Source organism: Macrosteles quadrilineatus, unplaced genomic scaffold (assembly GCF_028750875.1).
Source record: "Macrosteles quadrilineatus isolate MER2022 unplaced genomic scaffold, UCM_ALF_1.0 Scaffold_9__3_contigs__length_116548681, whole genome shotgun sequence".
NCBI lineage: Eukaryota > Metazoa > Arthropoda > Insecta > Hemiptera > Cicadellidae > Macrosteles > Macrosteles quadrilineatus.
The window spans coordinates 35024669-35044540 of record NW_026542602.1 but is presented as its reverse complement, the minus strand read 5'-3'; the positions used below and the strand labels follow the sequence as shown (position 1 = coordinate 35044540).

Sequence of the window (19872 nt, the reverse complement as noted above, 5' to 3'; positions counted from 1 at the left end):
CAACCGATTTCTTCTCAACGATATTTTTTAATTGTTTGGACGCCTGACTGATGACAACGTATGTGTTTGTATATCAAGTACTGTTTATAACAATCAACAAAAACTGGCCAATGAAAATTTTATAGAATATTGTGTTTCAAATAAAAAATTGTATATAACATCGGTTAATGAAGAGTTAGAAAACAGACTGTAACCAAATGACTGACAGGTTGACTGAGAAACTATGGATGCAATTGAGACTGACCTATGACTGGATTGTAACAGAACTTTTACTGGACTGATATGCATGAATAGACTTTTTATAGTACAAATAGTAAACAATTTCTCTCAATGGGTCAACATAAAAATATTAACTGCTTTTACTTAGAAAGTACACAAACATTTATGCGATAACATACATTTTCTAATATTATTCAAACAAGGCAATATAAATTTTAAACCTTATATTTAACAATCATATTAATAATGACTTTTCATTTCATCAATATAAAAGTCTTTACCACCAGTGTTGGATAGCTTTTTCATAATAGACAAGGAAAGGTCTATGAATAATGGCAAATACGGATTTATGTTTGATAAATTTTATAATGACCAAGATCATGAGTATTAATGCAATCTTCATAATGTTGGTTGTAAGGCAGTTTCCTCCAAAACAGAGGGTAATAAGGGTAAATAAGTAAAAGACTAAAGTTTCTAACATTTTTATTTTTCAGTGTTCTATATCCTATCACACAGGTTTGTCTATTTACAATTATTGATCCTTGGTCCAAAGTCTGTGCCTCCAGGCTCGTATTCAGGGTTTGGCAGAGGTTAGATCAGTTCTAGCATACATCCTTATAGCTTGGTAGTCTATGATATTCATGGCTCAACACACTCATGCAGGCACAGCACATCATAATAGTGGTGTGAAATGAGTGAAAATAGAGTGAAATTTATGTGATAAAATACACACAAATTCACATCACAGTCACAGTCAGAACTCGTAAAAATACTATAGTGTAAAATTTGTATGACAAAGTATGCATAAATTCACATCACAGTCAATAGTCCAAACTTTATGTATTGTCATCTTATGGTCTTAAGAGCCCTTTTTGGGACACCAGGTCATAGTTAGCAAAACCGAGACGTTTGACAATCCTTTAATAGATAAACTGGAAGCAAGTTTTAATACGTTTCACCCAGCATATTTATATCGCACTTTGATGATTTATTCACTAATCTAAGTGTGTTAAATATTAAATGATCTCAAAGAATTTTACCATAGAGTAAGCACACATAGTGAAATCTACCATAAAATAAGATAAATACATTTAGAACCATTATTACATTCATGTTACCGGGCATGAACTCACCAACTCATATTAAAATGAGGTTCATATTTTAACAGTAGGATAGGAAAACTGGTAACTACAATGTCCAGTAATTGGTTCTGGTTATTTGTAACTATTGTATCTATATTGGATGAATCACTGCAATATACTAGTTCAACCTGACTGACCCCTCTCTATGAATTGCCTGATGACCATGTTACCTCTGATGATCACTCTTGCATACTTGATATTTCTACCATAGAACTTTCACATTCTAATTCGTCATTAGGTCTCTATGGAAATACCCACCTCTATATTTACACCCTCAGGTATATAGCACAATATCAGCTTCCTTTGTTATTGAATCCTGTAATTTAGCATGGTCTCATTGCTTTTACATATATGAAATACAGAAATTATGTTCATACAATAATATAGATATATAGTTTCCAGTTAATAATGTAAATGTTGTATCTCTATGTTTCAAATGTTATGCAATTAATAATTTAATCATCTGTTAGTTCAAAAATGTGATTCAAATCAATGTAAATAAACTAGTGACAAAATAAGGCTCATTTTTCAACTTACATTTATTTAACCATTTATTTCAATATATACACTTACAATACATAACAGTAAAATAAACAACAAAATGGCTTATTTTATAATTTATATGTTTTTGAAAATGAGTAAAGAACAACAGAGCTTGTAAGTTACAATACCAATGAGGGATGACAGTGCATTATGTTGTATTGGTTTTCCAGGTTATTGTTTAACAAGAAACTCCTTCTCATATCGATTGCTCAACAAATAAAATCTTTATCCACCACTATCATGGTCTTCGTTTTATCACTTTAACTAAATCGATATGTCTCGATGTAAATGGCATCCCCACTATGATTAATTCCTGTAAACACAATGCATATCTATAAACTTACCCAAAACAATCCCAATAATTATAGCAACTTTCATTGCTCACTAAAATGCAATTGTTTGTAGCTACCCTTCACAATTACTTTCTCTTCTTTGCATAAAGTAGTTTTCATCTTTATTTTGTATTTTCATCAAAGAGTACATTCACTAAAAGAGTCTTATGTATACAAACAATTTATATACAATATTCCAAGTAAAGGTTGTTCCAGCCTGGAAGTATACAACATGGTCGTCAGGGCCTTTAGAGTTTGCATTTTCATCTATTTTTTTATTACAGTCTGAGGCTCTGGCTGGATATCTCATCATGATTGTAGAAAGTCAATGCTCCCTACTTCTACTTTGACCACCAAATAGACCCCCGACATGACATAATAATGCAATGACATAATAATTTGTTATTATCGTTGCTAAGTTAAACTACCAACTACGATTAGCAAGATGTGGGATTGTGTGTTGTGCCATGCTAATTTACCAAACACATATTAATCAGCACAAAGTACAATAACACATAATAGTTCAATGGATCTATGCTGATATTGGTGATAGGGGTTGAGCTCATCACAACCCAAACTTCCGATTAAAGAGGCATCGCATCCGACATTAATTTTAAGTCCTAAACTGAAGATTACAATTTGCTTATGTTCAGAGGCAAAGTGGATACCATCTAGCATCTTAGGAATGAGCTGGTCACAACTAAAAAGAAAACCCAGTCTTTGCACCACACATAAACTGTAAACAATTCACCACTTGGGACAAGAAGCAAGCCTGCAATGATACTGTGGAGCAGGACTGAGTTTAAATAATGATTCCAAGTTCTCACGTAAGGTAAAATATAATTTCGGCACGAAATATTTGCCTGATTCCTCGGTAATACATGTTTCAAGACGCTAAAATAGTTGAGTAAAAAACATATTTTTTCAATTTTTCACAAATATTTAATCCAAACTAGAAAAAATCAAATATTTTACCAGAGGTCCCAACACTATGTGTTTCTTGCCATTTAAGGTGATTCCAGCAACACATTATATTTATAAATATTTCAAACCAACTGGTACAAATCTCACATGATACAGACATTAATATGGATTGAAAATATTTTTGGAGTTGGACATTTCTATAGAAATGTATAAATAAGCACGATTTTTTAAAAAGTGGCTTAAAATCTCCCCATGTTATTCTCATAGGTAAAACACCAAAAACACCTCTTTATCCTATTCTATCTATTTGCTTGAGATACAGTAAATAAACATATTTAGGCACACTACATTGATTTCAACTTTTGATATAAAACAATAATACAGGGTAAAAATTTAAAAATCTAAAACTTATATGAGTACCATTTGGTAAATAAATTAAATGGTTCCATTTGTATGACAATGTATTATAACATAATATCAGTGTTGGTAATGGTTACAAACTCCATGCATTACTGGTGTGACTTTATCGTTTTAAAATGCTTATTTCTCAAAAACTGCTTGAGATACGACAAATGGTTAAATTTAGGTACACTATGTTAGTTCCAACTTTTAAACAACAAAAAACAATAATACAACATAAAAATCAAATACTATTTTAACATTATTTTAAATGAGTACAAATAAATCAAACAGTTATCATGAAAATGTTATAAGTCTATACTTAATTCCATTATTTTAAAAGTCCATTATTAAATATTCTAAATTTGTGATTTAATCACCAGACATCCCTATAACTCAAAAGAATTATATTATTTTATATGAGTACAAATAAATCAAACCATTTTCATTTGTATGCCAATGCATTGTAATATAATAATAGCATTAGTAAATAAAGGTCTGATTTATTGTTTAAAAATACTTATATCTAAAAAAAGGCTTGATATACAACAAAACAGCTAAAATTCCAGCAACCAAAATAGCCTTCAACATAATAATACAGCATAAAAAGTTAAACAATTTAAAACCATTTACCAGTTTCTTTTGTATGTAAATGTGTTATAATATAATTTCAACAATAGCAATAGTTTCAAACTCTAGGTATTACCAGCACGGCACTGTCGGGGGCATGACGATGTTCAAAGTGATGCGCCTTCTATCACTTACATGTTTGTCTAGCTTCTAAAAAAATATTTATAGCATAAAATTTATATATTAAAATTCTACATAAACTACTGTTTAATACAATATAAATATAATTTAATTTATGCCACTGTATAATTATTAATTAAGAAAAATATAAAAAGGTTACTCAAAGTAAACATGAAAAAGTAAGTAAGCGAGGATTTTTTTTATTTTTCGGTCAGAGAAAAACTTTCAGTGGAAGAAGTATAGATGATTAGATGTTCCTCAATTTTTGTTTCTAACATTTTTTCATAAGACTTTTAGTTTGTCATCGCTGGGGATCAGAAGTAACCTATGGGTCGGGAGCGCGTCCGAGTTCACATGCCGAGAGCTGGGTTTTAAAAAAAAGTGGTCAAAAAAAGCTCTTCATTTCCAGGCTTGTTTTTTCAGTATTAATAACATTTTTTAACCAAAAAATGCCCCCATATAGCCTCTAAAACGCCAAAAATAGGGTAAAACCATCATATTTTACCTATTTTGGGTGTTTTTTCACCAAAAAAATTCAAAAGTCCTAGGTCCAAAAACGCCGAAAGTGGGGTCATATTGCTATATTATATCTACTTTTCGTATATTTTTACACACGGCCAAGATATGAACCAACATGTGTAATATTAGATTATATACGTCATCAACCAACCCTTACATTGTTATGGTTACATTACATTTACTGTGAGACGCGTGGGATCCTTGCTGACGTCACAGCGTCGTTGCTAAGAATTGCAGCGTTTTGATTGGCTGTTGTAACTGACAGCGATATCACTTTGGCATTTGACATTGTAAAGTGAGAAGATAATCAGCTGTTTAGCAGAAGTCTGTTACGAATCTTACTTACGTCATCTATTGAACTTTTTATTCTAGAAACCCGTATTAGTTCATGTTTGTAATCAGCTGATGACAGCGAACTCAGTCAGATTATGAGCTAAGAAACCTTTTCATCCAAAACAGACTAAACATTTTTTTGAATTAACTTTATAAATAAGTTAATCATGAAAAATAGACTGTAAAGAGAGGAGCGTGCTTCACAAATATCCTGTTTTAGGTCAAAAGGTTTTAGGGTTTTCAAAAACGAAATACCACCTATGGGGGAGTTTATGTATTGTAATTCTTAAAGAAGCTAAAAATAAAAAAAAAATTGGATTAGCCTCTTGAAGGTTTAAATTACCTGGTTACTTAACTTAACTTACTACATGAGAGGATATCGGTAGCAAACAGGTAATTTTAATCTTTATTAGTTACAAAAGCAAAATACTGATCCGAAATTGCCGATGTTTTTAAGGGATTCCTGGCATTGTGTCACATCGATTGCTGTGTCATCGTCATGTGCAAGTGCAACTGTCTAAACAACGTTTATCAAAACAGAGATGGAATATGGGAAACTGTTTCTACTGCATTATGAAGTACTATATTGAAGAACATATAATCTCATGAATCACGAAATACTTAATAATAAGATTTTATATGGGCAAGTGTGTCCTATATATTTACTACTATTACAGATCTATACAAGTTATTACAATTTTCGTAGTTTTTGTGAATGGAGTTTCCTAATACAAAGAAAGGTCTCATCGCTTGAGATTTAAAAGTATATACTTTTACTGTTCTCTTATCATCGACAGCTTAAGGTAGTCCCCTATCCACTAGGTTACTGCATTATCATGGATGTATATGGTTGGCGATATGTGGAAATTGAACCAAAGTCTCAAAAACAACATTATTTTGCTTTAAAAACTATATCAGTCACGCTCAAGATATACAAATAACAAAGCAAATTGATACTTGTATAAACCCTTGTAATTTTGCCACTGGAACAATTCTATCCCAAGACAAGGTTAGATACAAATTTTTACAAAGTTATTAACAATGCTTTTATACACTGTGAGAAGCAAAAGGGTCGATTCAACCGTATACAATGTTTACGCTTACATTCTAATTCGTGGTTATATAATTTGCATACCAATATTTAAAATCTAAGGACTCAAACATTATTTTCCCTTTAGTAGTTAGTTAGGTAGCGTTTCTTCCCAAGGCCGAAGACCAAGTAGGTACTGTATTTCAGTTGTGGGTTACGGGCCACTAGTAAGGTTTCTGTATACCAAGGTCTTGCCTAGTACAGTATCATGTTCGCATTTCAGTTTAAAACCTTAAAGCAATGTAGGTATTTTCGAATTTAAATTATATGTGGGTGATTATGATTGGTTACGAGATAATTTTCGCAATAAAACAAAGATTACTGCACATATCCAAATTTTTATTCGATGTGAGATATTTAAATAAGCTGTAACATCCAAGAGAACTAAACTACACATTTGCCAGTCAGAATGCTTTATTCACTATTCAGTCTCCGTAGGACAAATATCTCGTAGTTAACTATGTACTTGTTCGTAAATTAGTCACATTTCAAGATAATCCTTGTTATGTGCTTGGAATGATTTACGCTAAAGTAACCTTGTATATCTGTCGTATCATCCACATTCCCTTTGGAGATAACTCGTATCTTTTAATGTTATTTACCAACTTTTGATATTTTTTTGTCTTTGATCTTTTTATCTCCAAATGAAAATTTTTATTTTTGTTAAATATTCTGAAGTAATTTACATTATACCACTCTTGAATTCTGAAACTAAGGTACCTAACCTCAAAACCCTCTTCAACTTGTTGGAAAATCTGAAGCACATTTCGATATGTGTTTCATACCTGGTTATATCTGAGTGCGATAATGTCAATTTATTTTATTACTAGTGTCCTGTCAGCTTATCTATAGGGATGGCAAATCTATAAGACAGTTCAAAATTTTAGCTTCCAGTCGGAAAAGACGTAAGTGAATAGCCAAGGTTAATTGTTTATATTATTCAAGAAATACATATTTTTGATTAACGATCTCTCCTATAGGGAAGAGGCTTTTTTCTCCTCCCCCCTCCCCCCGTAGAGGCCACAAAAACAGTTCCGGGACCGATCCCCTTTTCATTTTGATATACACACATATTTATTATTATTGTTTTTTTTTTTTTTTTTTTTTTTTTTTTTTATAGCTTCACGTTTTGTAAAAGCTTAGGAAGTAAGTCTGCATAAAACGACCTAAAACATACTCTAATGTTGATTTAGAAGGATGACAAATCTAGGGACGAAAACCAGGTGCAAGGCATAATGCACCTCATTTATAAGACTTGAGTAATGATCTTTATCTAATTCTGTCAGAAAACTGATTCCTTACTGATTCTCATAGTGCTGAAGATATATTATATACCCAGTTTCGCATGTATCCCTATAATTTGGAATACGAAAACTGTTTCAGCTGCTAATCTGTAAAGTTTGTCGAATAGTTCATTGTAATTTTATCAAGAATAACTTGATTCGTCAAAATATACTTATTAATTAAGACTCTTAAACCACAGACAATATAATACTTTAATGGTTAAAGTATTATATTGTCTGTGCTTAAACACTGTGACACAGAGTAACGACTGTGCATCAATGAAGTCATTAAAAAATAATACAGAAACAATCCGTCCCTCGTCGATATTGAGAGTTAATGAAAATACTTAGTTTATTAAAGTATTGAGGTGAACATTTGGACCCATAACTAAACATTGCATCGTTAAAAAATCAAACATAAACATCTTAAACTCAAAAATTTAATCCGTAAGAATAAAAATATTTTTCCTACAGTCACCCGACAAAGTTTGCTTCCTTGTACTGTTTATAGTACAGAAAGCTGCTAATTGCTGCATATTTATACTTTGCCGTACGGTTTATACTTTGCCGTACGGTTTATACTTTGCCGCACATCAGGATTCCAACGAAACAACACAAAACAGCGTGGTTCTATTATGCACGTAATCCCTGTACGCTTGGAATTAGGTTGGCAGCACTTGAAGATAATACTACTATGAGCAGCTGATTGACTATTATAACTAAGATTTAACCTGTCATTCGTGTTTATAGTTTCGGTATTTCTGAACTTTCTTGACTTTTCTTTTAAACGTTTTTAAAACATTCCTACGATCTTAATAAACAAGAAAATACCTTTAAAGCATTTTTTAGGCGCGGAAACCACTTCAAATTACAAAAACATACGGAACTATATTCTCAAAACGCGGAGCAAATTTCTTGCCGAGGAAAAATAGCGGAGTGATACGGACCGCGGGTACTACTTTCTCTAGGGCACCATTTGTGTTGCCAGCTGAACCTAAAAACGTGTTGTATAGTGTTTGAAAGACTAATTATTTATATGCTTTATAGTGACTGTAGGAAAAATATAATGTGTAACACGAGTGAAAAAGGCCTTTGCTGCACTCGAGATCATTCCGCACTCGCCTGCGGCTCGTGCGTAACATTGCTCTCGTGTGCAGCAAAGTGCCACTTTCACCACTAGTTACACAAATAACTATTGTTTATCTGAATATTAAACCAAAATTAGTCACAAATACAACAATGCAGATCTACAACTGCAAGGTTTTTACTTGAGAAGGCAAGGTGTCGTGTCAAGAGCGATTATCGACTTTTCGAGTATTCGTATGCGGCAGGCGAGAAGAATGATTCAACCCCTATGATACATGTTTAATCAATACGGGGGATGACGTAGGGACGGGCTGAAATGTAGGGTCGCGTGTAGGGGTCAATGTCCGCAAATTTGATCACCTGTTTTTAAAAAGCAACACCCTTGTTCTAGTCCAGCTGATTCCACAAAAGAAGACATCATTGATCGACGGTATGAAAAGGAAGAAACCTCTTTATTCTCTGGTTACTCGTGCATTATCTTTAAAAGAATTCTCATCCATGCATTGATTTTGGCAAAGAATTCTTATATCATTGTAAAATCTAAAGCGTTCTTTTATGCGAATTTCGACTGGTTATTGCGTTTATGTCTCGATTTTAAAAGAATATTTTACAGTATCCAAATTTACTCTTTGGTTGGAGTAGTTTTCAAGTAAATCGTACTAAGAAATTGTTTTGAGGTTGGTGAAATGAGATAAATAAATATGAAACATGAAAGCTAAGTTTTGTACTATTTGTAAAAACACACTCAACATGAATTAGACAGAAGCGTGTGGTTGAAACTGTCTAAAGCTGACTTATTTGGACGATTGAGGGGGTTTTAGTAACAAATAAAAATAGGTCCCACTCTTATCCAGTGACTAGATCCGAATATTAACTTTGCCATCGAATACTGCAAGTCGATTGCTCATCCTATAAAGTAGGCCTTAACCATGAAGCCAGCGTTTATGCCAGTTTCGTGTTAATATCGAAACTTGTGGGTCAAATTGTCTTCGGTAGATCAATAAGATGGTAAATATAAATGGGATTGTGTTTAATTGCAGAATAGAAGTAGGCCTCTTCCCCCTGTACGATTATGGATCAGCTGGGCCAGTTTTCTCCATGGTTTTATGTACGTCAGAGCATCCGGGTCAAAATTTGAACCATAAAGAAATCTAATGTAAACATAACGTCATTACAATTTAATCGTTTAGGCCTATCCTAACCAACAAAATATCGCACTAAATTTAATAATTTTAACCAAATACAATTCTAATCATGAATTAATTACAATTAATGCTGTTGCGACTTACTTTGGTAATAGGTGGCTATTGTTTTAGGTTGGAATTGCTGTAGCTACTAATACAATACACCCACACTAAGAGTTTCAAACCATTAGGCTAGGACGTTTTGATACTTGGTGGGAAATGGTCCTTGTCTCTTCGAGTTACCTCTTTAATAGTCAAAAAATAATACAAATATTTACCATCTTCATTTGGATTATTGCCAATACAAGTTTGTATTTGTAAATGATAACTCCACATAGTAATTTATCAGAATACTCCAGTAAGTCACAAGTATTTAAATTGTCTACAAAACCACTCCAGCTTTTCCTACACCGAATTAATAGAGGCTCTAAAAGTATAAAACGCACGTATGTAGGATCATCTACCAAGACACGTTATGTCTTTAATCTTATTTGCAACGTAATGCAGTAAATTACATTCTACGTAGTCCATTATTTGTTAATCTCATTCAGCGGAGAGCAACAAAGCATCCATGTCTTCCCAACACGCAATTCTCGCGTTATTCTCCTCGCTTTGTGCGACCTTGCTACCTTGCTTATCTAAGGCACCATACAATGGGCTCTAACTGCGCATCTAAAGTAGATTAACAAATTCAGCATTGGGAGATGGTTTTAAAACCCCATGCTTTGTGCTGGTGATATCATGGAGTAGTAAAAGCTTGTTATTTGAATCTACCCTACATTTTTATCTTAATACTGTGAATGTTTTTAATCTATCTATCTATATATTAATAGGCAAGCATGTGTCTTTAAAACCTTTTTTCTCAGCTCATGTGCATCGTAGGGAAAATCTACGCATACTGTTAGAAAGATATTTTCCTGTAGGTGTGCAGAATCCCTTTATAAATTAAAATAGGCTCAAAAATAAGCACAAAAAATGAATTTAAATTTTGAAATATTTAACATGGATATTATGAGTTGCCATGCTGGTGACGAAATAACAACGAAATATAAACAGAAAATCAAAACAAATGGAAGAAACTCCAATCACATGTTCTATTCAAAGTGTGGAATGAAAATAAAGAAGTCTGTACATTAAATATTTTTGGTCGAGTTTCGACCACTGGACGACCTCTCGTACTTTTTAAACGAAATGGCGACCATACAAAGTAGGTATTTTAAGCCAAGTATGAATGGAGATGAGTGTAGGATGTGTGGCGCGATCTTGTAGTCTTATTAGTAACTAAGGCCGACATATTCCTTATAGACAGCTGTTAATTGATAGCCCATACAGCTAATGGCAACTAAGGGACCTACAGTTTATTGTGGAATCCGAACCACATTTTTGCCTTGGTATTTACGAATTTACTTTACTTTAATACTATGAATTTTCTAATTATCAGGATAGTACTGCGGATAGTCGTGGTACTCACTAGTGCGGACGTTAATCCACGCCAGGGAGTATCGCATCCACAGTGCATGCCTACAAATATCCACAATTCGTGACCTCCTAGTAGCTGGATTACAGGACGACGCCACCCGTCCCAGTCTTTAGTATTAATATCAGCAGAGTTGCCTACAAAGATGAGATCCTCAATATTTTCTACCGACTTTCAAAATTACCATGTTTAAGTTTGACAATCAAAACGCTAATTATTTCTCACTTTAATACTGAAATGATTCGAAAATTAACATAAGATACAATTTTCAAAACAAGTACCAAATATAAAAAGGGTTAACTCTTACTTACGTTAAGATGAATAGATTAGTGACACTAAATCATTACAATTACTTTAAACATTTACTACAGATTAATCTATGCAGCTGATAAATATAATTACATTTGAATAAGAATGCATAGAGTTTGGGTTGATAATAATTTTGTTGGATTCTCAGGATTATCTAAAGATCATGAATATGTCTGAAACTGTGTTTTTTTTTTTTTATTACTTATTACTTTATTATAATCAATGGCCATCTGCCCTTTCGCATCACTTTTCTTCATGTATACATGCAAAGTTCGTTCATTCTTTATAAACACCCGACATAATAAATTGGTATGACCAATGGTAAAAGAAAGGTCGGCTTTCACATGGAAGTTACTTTAACAAATGATCCACGTTTCATCAAAACCGGGCAGACGCCCGCGGAAATTGCTGCATAAAAGCGTTTTACAAGTTTTAATTTAAATTTTGCAGCTGGAAGCGGTTTGTTGACGAGATGAACCACTACATCAGACTCAGAGAACCTCCCATCAACTATGAGTTTATTTTCACTGTCATCGACTGGTTTGACTTTAGCATAATCCTTGTATATAATACGTGAAGGTGATTTCTACGAAACACTACTCCTCTGTTAATAATGGACGGATTTTTACAAACGATGTGTCAAAAGTAAGTATTTTTGTGTAGACACCCCTTTCACCAATTCCTGTAATAAAAGTCCTCGGGCAAAGCCAATCAAAATCCCAATGTATTTCTTATGAAGAAAATATTTTGTTTACTTAAACAGACGAATAATTTGTATTAATTACAGCTGCTCATAGTAAACACATGATACATACAAAAGCGTTCGTTTTCAGTTTCAATAACTGGAGTAGAGTGATTGACTACATTATCTTTGAGTTGATTCTTAAGTCATTGGACATTTAATTCGTTTTGAAATAACGCCTGCAACACTTTGCAATTGCTCGAGTTCGAGCAAAAGTAGCTCCAGTTTATTAATATTTTATTTATTTACTCTAACGTCTTAAGTAAGTTGTATGTTTTTGAAAGGGAACGGTCCAAACCATGGTCTTGGTCCTACCAAAAATCTACATTTGGCTAGAGATCGTCATTAATGGAAAGCCCAATGAGAAATAGCCTCATGAGTCACAATCTACATAGCATTTTGTTTAGTAAAATACGGATTTGAATTAACATTTAGATTATGATGAAAAGAAAATAATATCTAGTTAATTACCTGGAACTTTATCAATTCTTCAACTAATAAAAACTAAGTAAAAGTATAAAGCAATGTAATTTTCACGTAATTAGTTATTCTGTTAAGTATTTAATGTAACCAATGCAATTGATTTGATTCCACTTAATTTTAATAAAAAAAACCTCGTTATTAATTTTACCATGTACAGAGTACAAACTATCTAAAGATATGAAACACCAAAAGTAAATATTGTAAGTTTCAGTAATTGCTTAAACAAATGCTGATAGCTTCTACTTTTCTAACATTTGACCTAAACTAATTATATAAGTTAGTATCAGTAGTTGATTAAAGATTTTAATAGAGAAACAGTGTAGGACTTCCATTAAACTAGACGACTGATCATCACAACTGTTTACAATTACAAAAAGGATTTTCATTACTTTTTTGTAAAAATAAATGTTTTTATTTGCGCACCTAATTTAGCATACACTTATCTATTGTTTTGCTTCGAGAATAAATAAATTGATACATTTTATAAAAATAAGCTTTTAAAATACTTTTAGGGAAGCCAAGCAGGAAATTATTTTAGTGGGTATTGGTCCAAAGAAACATTTTCGTCACGCCTTGTCAACTTCAATCTTAGCCACGAGTTATTTTTAGCTACCGATTATATTTTCCGGGTGATAATATAGACTATCAGCAACAGCGTTTGTCAACTCATCCAAAGTTATAGTTATGATTGTTGTGAGTACAACCTTGACTATACAACTAAACTAAGCAGTGTGTACGTAGTTTACAGTATTTACTTGTTTTGCAATTCGAACCGTTTGTTTGGGCAACTTGAGTAATTTTGCCGAAGAATGCTTATGCTTGAATTATAAAAATGTAATGTTAAAAACCACATCAATTTAGAACCAAGATTAACCAAACAAGTACTAAATTGACAAAAAACTATGTTTTGTAAAGTGGTTTAATTTTATTACTCATCATACACTTTTATTTAATTGTAAACAAACACTAAAAAGATTTAAAATGTCAAATATATTTCCCATTACATTCATAACTCTTGTGAATCCGTTGTTAATTTATTAACTTTAGTAATATATCTTAATATTTGAACAAATACAACATCCATTAGTAAACTTTTGCCCTTTCTCTGGTGTTTCTAATCAAAGTTGCTTCTTGTGCTCAAAAAGTAAAGCACACAATATGGCAATTTCCCTCAAAAAAGAGCAAATGAACGTTTTAGCTGTATCGGACTTGAAATACATATAGAAATCTTCCAATTTTTTCCATTTTCAGTATCCAAGGTTAATCTACCAACGTTGAAGAGTTTTGTAAATCGGTTAATAAAACAATTGTATCCTACTCACAAATATTGCAATAAAATAATTCTAATATTCTTCGGTTCTAATATTCAGGATGCTATCTACAAAAAAATTATTGTATTGGTAGCTGCATGTTTGTAAACCAAGCCAGCTTCCCAAAGCAAACTATTAAATTTTTAAATCACACTTATCAGCTGACACACATACACCAAACATTATTACAAAACCAAACATCAAACAATGTAAACAGGTTTCAAAATTTCAAGTCAAGTAATTTTAGAGAATCGCAACATGTCACACAGAAACGAGCCGGCTCGAGAACGGAGGCGAATGCAGTTGAAGCAACGTGGAAGTCTGTCATCTCTACCTCTGAACGACTTCAAGAAACGGAGGTTGACTTTGGAGAACCACTTCGGGTGGATTGCGATGCAGAAGTGTCAAGTGGGGGATGGGAGGATACCTAAATACCCTCAGGTATGTAGACGTAGTGAAGAAGTGGGTGTGAAAGTAGAAGTAGGGAAATGTAAGAAGTAGGGGTACAGGTAATGAGAAGAAGTATTAGGTGTGGTGATAAGGGAAGAGGTAGAGATATGGTTGGAGGTAGAAATAGAGGTAGAGGTAATGGTAGGGTAGGTAGGGATATTAATATGGGAAAAGGGTAAGGTAGGGACAGTGATAGAAAAACAAATAGAAGTGGGAATAAGGAAAGATAGAGGAGTTGAATAGTGGAGATGGGGATAGGGATAGAGATAAATGTGAGAATAGATGAAGAAGTAGATGTAGAGGTAGTGGTGGAAGAGGTAAATGTGCGGATAGAGGAAGAGGTAGAGTTGGAGGTAGAAGTAGGGGTAAGGAAAGAGGAAGATGTAAAAGTAGGAGAAGGGAAAGAGATACTGTTAAGTGAGAATATATAAAAACCGAGGTAGAGATAGTGATAGAAGAGGTAGATGTGGGAATAGAGGAAATAATTGGCGTCAACTAATTTAACTACTTTTATCTATTCTAACCAATGAGCACTAGTTAACTTGAAAACTTCTTGGAAAACCTCATTGCCCAATTTAGCGTTAGACCAAGCTAAGAAATAAGCTGGCGATAACTTTTAACAGACTTGAAACTTCTGCGTATTTGCATAGTGTTCAGGTATTGCGTGAGTGAGTAGAGCCTAAAGCATAATACACTTGGACAAAAACTAGCATGTATGCTCTATTTTGACAAAAACTCGGTGACAACACCAACTCAAGTAGGTCTTTGTCACACGAATGTTGTGACTACAAATAACTCTCAAGCAACAAAGTAATACTAGTGCTGTAGAACATTCAACAAAGTTAGGCTTGACTTCAACTTTATCAAATCAAGCAACTAACCAAATAGGTTAATCAAAACGTATCATTCCATAAACATCTAGGCCTAATACCCATAATTCGACTGATAAAAGACCAATTACGACAATAATCAAACCAATTTCCAATCAGTGAAACAATAATACACAGATTCATGTCAGTGACAGCCTTTGAACACATTGTGACAATTTAAACACAATAGTGAACTCATTGGTATTGTGTCTGAACAATAGTCCCAGATTCTCACCGGAAGCTGGAAGTTTGTCTCCGACTCAAAACAGTCACAGGTTCCGCCCATGTTGGGACAGCTGGAGATCACCTGAGGTATTGAACGAACCTTGGTACTTGTACACGCACGTTTACACGATGTCATTGTTTCACGTAGCGTTGCCGTGTTTAAGTTGTAGTTGGTGTTTTATGAAAATGAACGTAATTTTATTGAGACACCGACAAAGCTTGTGCTACTCTAAATTACTGATTTCTTTCGGTTCACAAAGTGTAAGTAGTAGGTATCATTTTTGCTAATATCATAATTTTGCGTAGCATATGTAATCTTTGGTAGTATACACCGACTTGATAACCAAGACAAACCGAAAATACAAGTTACAGTTAAAGATCACATATTTTATGTAACATCATTACATAAAGCAGATTTTACAGCAGCCCCCCCCCCCTCTTAAAATAAAGTTATTACAAACATTCATCATTATTTTTTTTACAAAACATAGCAAATGGTGACGCGCGAAGAGGTGAATTATAATAAAGGACAACACAACATACATGGGTCTGTGGTTGGGTTGGTATGAGATAAAAATATAAATGTGAAATATACAGAAAATGCAATTAAAAACAAAAACACTCAATTGTGTTCACACCAATTTATAGTGATGGATTAATGGTAATAATCACGACTAGTGTGGTAATAATGGTAGTTATTATAATGCGATCTAACAAAAGCTCGACATTAGATAGTAGCAAGACTAGGGTTTAGCCCGTTTCTTAAAAAAATACTTTACTTCATACTTTTCAATGAAATGGCGACCATACAAAGTAGGTATTTTATGAGTATGAATGGAGATGAGTGTAGGATGAGTGGCGAGATTATGTTAAAAATAAACTGTAAATAAACAAAATTCTGTTGAGGAGCCCAAAACTCAAGAACCGGGTTCAGAACTCGCTATATGTTCGGGTTCAGAACCAAAGTTTTTAGCTATATGTTGATTAAGAGACCCACTTGTTCGGAACCTACATTAAACGTGATTAAACTGAAGATCCACATTGTGAAAACCAAAAACAGGTCTATTAGGGGGTGTCTTGGGGTTATCATCAAGGAGAGGGGGGGGGAGAAGAATCATCTATGTAACGGAAAAGTCCCTCCTCTAACACACATGCTGAAATTTATTTCTAAAAATTTCCTTGAGCCAAAAGCTAGAACACAATATTGGATACCTCCGTTAGTATCCTAACGTTATTCCTTCTTCTGTTTCATAAAATGTATGTAAGAGTGTTGTTCGCTATACTCTGTGTTCTCTAGGTTGTACAATACCATGAGAAGCCTCACGTAGAAGGACCTGACTACCAGAAGGTCACCTATGTCTTGTACCTGAACGAAAAGGCGGACGCCCTCGGAAAGAAGGAGAAAGAGGTCCAAACCTCTCCTAGAACAGTGACTACGGCGGGAGACGTCAAATTTCCTCAGGAGCCACCGATAAAACATAGAGTACGTACTTGTTGGATTAATATTAATCTTTTTTAGCATAAACACTAGTAAATCCTACTATTTTAATGTTTTTTTCAAAAGACACCTTTCATAATTACAAATTAGTTATAGAGAGTGTCTAACTAAAAAATTCACTACCTGTTCTTGTGTTGTGTTATAATGCGGATGAAGATGTTTTTTTTATTCAAAATCATAATTGATTCAACTTATGCTTTAGATTTAAGATAAATACATACAACTGCCTGCTTTATGTATCGTTCCTATGCCATGTACGATTTGAAACACAATCATTAGTAACCTTGAACGATAAATTGGTAATTATAGTCAGCGCCTGACACGTAGGTTGAGGACAATTAGAGGTTAAATCAACGTGTTGCATCTAGTAATTAATCATTTTATAGACAATGTTGTTCTAGTAAGTTGAATAAAGGAACTGCGCAATTGTGAAAGGGACACAAATATGCTTAGGATTTTTTTTAGAAAACATTTTCCATGCTATTTTCTATTTTACCGTAGATTGAACCTTAGTTTACAATATATTAAAACATTTGACACAAGAGCTCCATAATGGCTGGTGGTAAATATAACGCAATCAATACGGTGTATCCCCCTATGACGACGGGCGACGGCTATTCTTGCACTATGTAAACTAAACTAAACTAGGCTGTACAATATTGTACTAGCACGTGTCCCTAAACATTGCTCCAAGTTTTAACACACCACAAATAGTTCCGGTAATTGAAAGCGTGTACAGATGATTCTAACATTGGGTATGAATAAGTTATTGAAAGTTAACGCAAGGATAATGTAAAATCGACTATCGATAGACTTCAGTGTACAAAAGTAAATGGTAGAAATCGAAGAATTTTTGTTCAATTTTAAAATCCAGACATGGCATTCAAAATCAAGAATTACGCTTTTTCTTCATGCTTAGGTAAAATTATGTACATATTTATAATTTTAGATTGCGATTCGGAACCTTGCACATTTAAAAACATCCAAATAAAAACTACTCGTTTTACAACCCTATTTTTTTCAAACATCCTGTTATTTTATTCCAGTAACGAACTGTTGTCACAAATGATGATAGATCACCCCTTAATCTTTTCAGGTGATCGAGGAGGAGGATGAATATAAGGAGCTATTACTAAAAGAGGAGAAACCACCCAAAGAAGAGAAGAAGAAAAAGGAGAAGAAAAAGGAGGAGAAGAAAAAGGAGGAGAAGAAAGTAGAGAAACCACGAGACAAGTCTCCATCGGGAAAGAAGAAGTTGATCAAGGAATTTTACAAGAGAGACCGATCTGCTTCCGGAGATAGAATCTTCCGACCGATAGATGACGATAGGAATCAGATGGAAGAAAATCCAGTGGTGGTTGAAAACTATACGACGGACTACGTGCCTCCGGGCAACAAGAAACCCAAAACTGAGAAGGGGCGGAGCAAACCCAAGAGTTGGCAGTTGAGGGCGGAGGCAGGGAGTGATGTGGAGGATCAGGTCGTCGATTATGAAGGGTACGAGAGGGTGCAGAGATGGGAGATGTCGACGAAGGAAGTTCGGTGGGAGCCTACCAAGCCAGAGTATTTGTATGTGCCCAAGAGACGTGGGACTACTTGGTTGAGGGATTGTTAAATAAAACTTTAAATTGCACTAATTAATTGTATAAAACGTTTTTGTTTTTTGTCCTAGGACGCTAGGCACGAGCCCGGAATTGTTTTTCACATAACTTCAGGCTAGACCTAGGGGTTGCGCAAGGCCGTGTGGCCTTGGGTTGCGGCATTATCACTATAAAATCCATTGGTGACTTGGCGGGATTTGAACCCGAGACCACAGGGACTGAAATCCCGCGCTCTAACCACTACACCAGCTCGCTCCCCAATTTTACATAGTAACAATATGTAAAATGTTTAAAATATTTTGACAAGGGTTGAATATTAATACCTTCCAAATTTTTTAAAACTATTAGGCTACTGATTCGCAACGTGGTGGAACACAACAGACACAAATGCTGTGTACAATTATGAAGTATTTTTCTAAACCTCTGTCTTGACAATCTCAACTCCACCCTAAAAGCCGACTGAGTAGACTAATGGCATGTAGAATGTAAATAAAACTAAATACATACATTACAATTTACCTACCAAAACTAATAAATAAAGTAACAATCGAAAACTTGAAATTGTATAAAACCCACTTACAGGCATAACCTATCTTTTGAGAATCAGAAAATTGCATGATCAAAAATATTTAAGTAGATTTACTTTGCTCTACATTCCATGTTATCAGGTATGAAATAAGGCACTCCAGTTTTTTTTATTTCGTTGAAATTGTCAACAGCAACGAGTGATGACGCTGCCTATTTTCACACGAAGCACTGCAAAGCTTTGATGGTTCTTTCAACACACTACAGAAGCCTCTAAGGGCCTCTCTTTAAATAATAAGGCTTTCCTCATCCCTTGGTTGGACAACACCTAAAGTTCACATTAAGTTTTTTACAACTTTGAAACCGGTGCAGATAGTAAATTAGTACTGCAAAGAGTTTTTTGTTGTTGGCAAAACACCGACTTGTATGGTTCGTCTATTTTGAAAGAGATATTTTCAAAAAAAATGTGCGACTATTAGCTAATGAAGCGTAAACAAAAACGGGATTGAAATAAATTTCAATGACTATGATTGATTTATACGTTTAGTTAAAAGACAGGCTGTCGAGGTTATAAGGGTT

General features: G+C 33.9%; 2 protein-coding genes across 6 annotated transcripts in view; one reads left to right on the top strand and one right to left on the bottom strand.

The window, feature by feature from the left end:
• The window catches only part of LOC129004470 (probable Na(+)/H(+) antiporter nhx-9), a 114673-nt gene that overhangs the window by 92036 nt on the left and 2765 nt on the right, over positions 1–19872 (bottom strand). The gene's annotated exons all lie outside the window — the stretch shown is intronic.
• On the top strand, positions 14318–18808 carry LOC129004471 (uncharacterized). The gene is made up of 3 exons (XM_054433073.1): positions 14318–14566; positions 16967–17152; positions 18264–18808. Exons 1-3 carry the CDS (start codon positions 14384–14386, stop codon positions 18780–18782), a joined length of 888 nt encoding a protein of 295 aa, XP_054289048.1. The 5' UTR covers positions 14318–14383; the 3' UTR covers positions 18783–18808.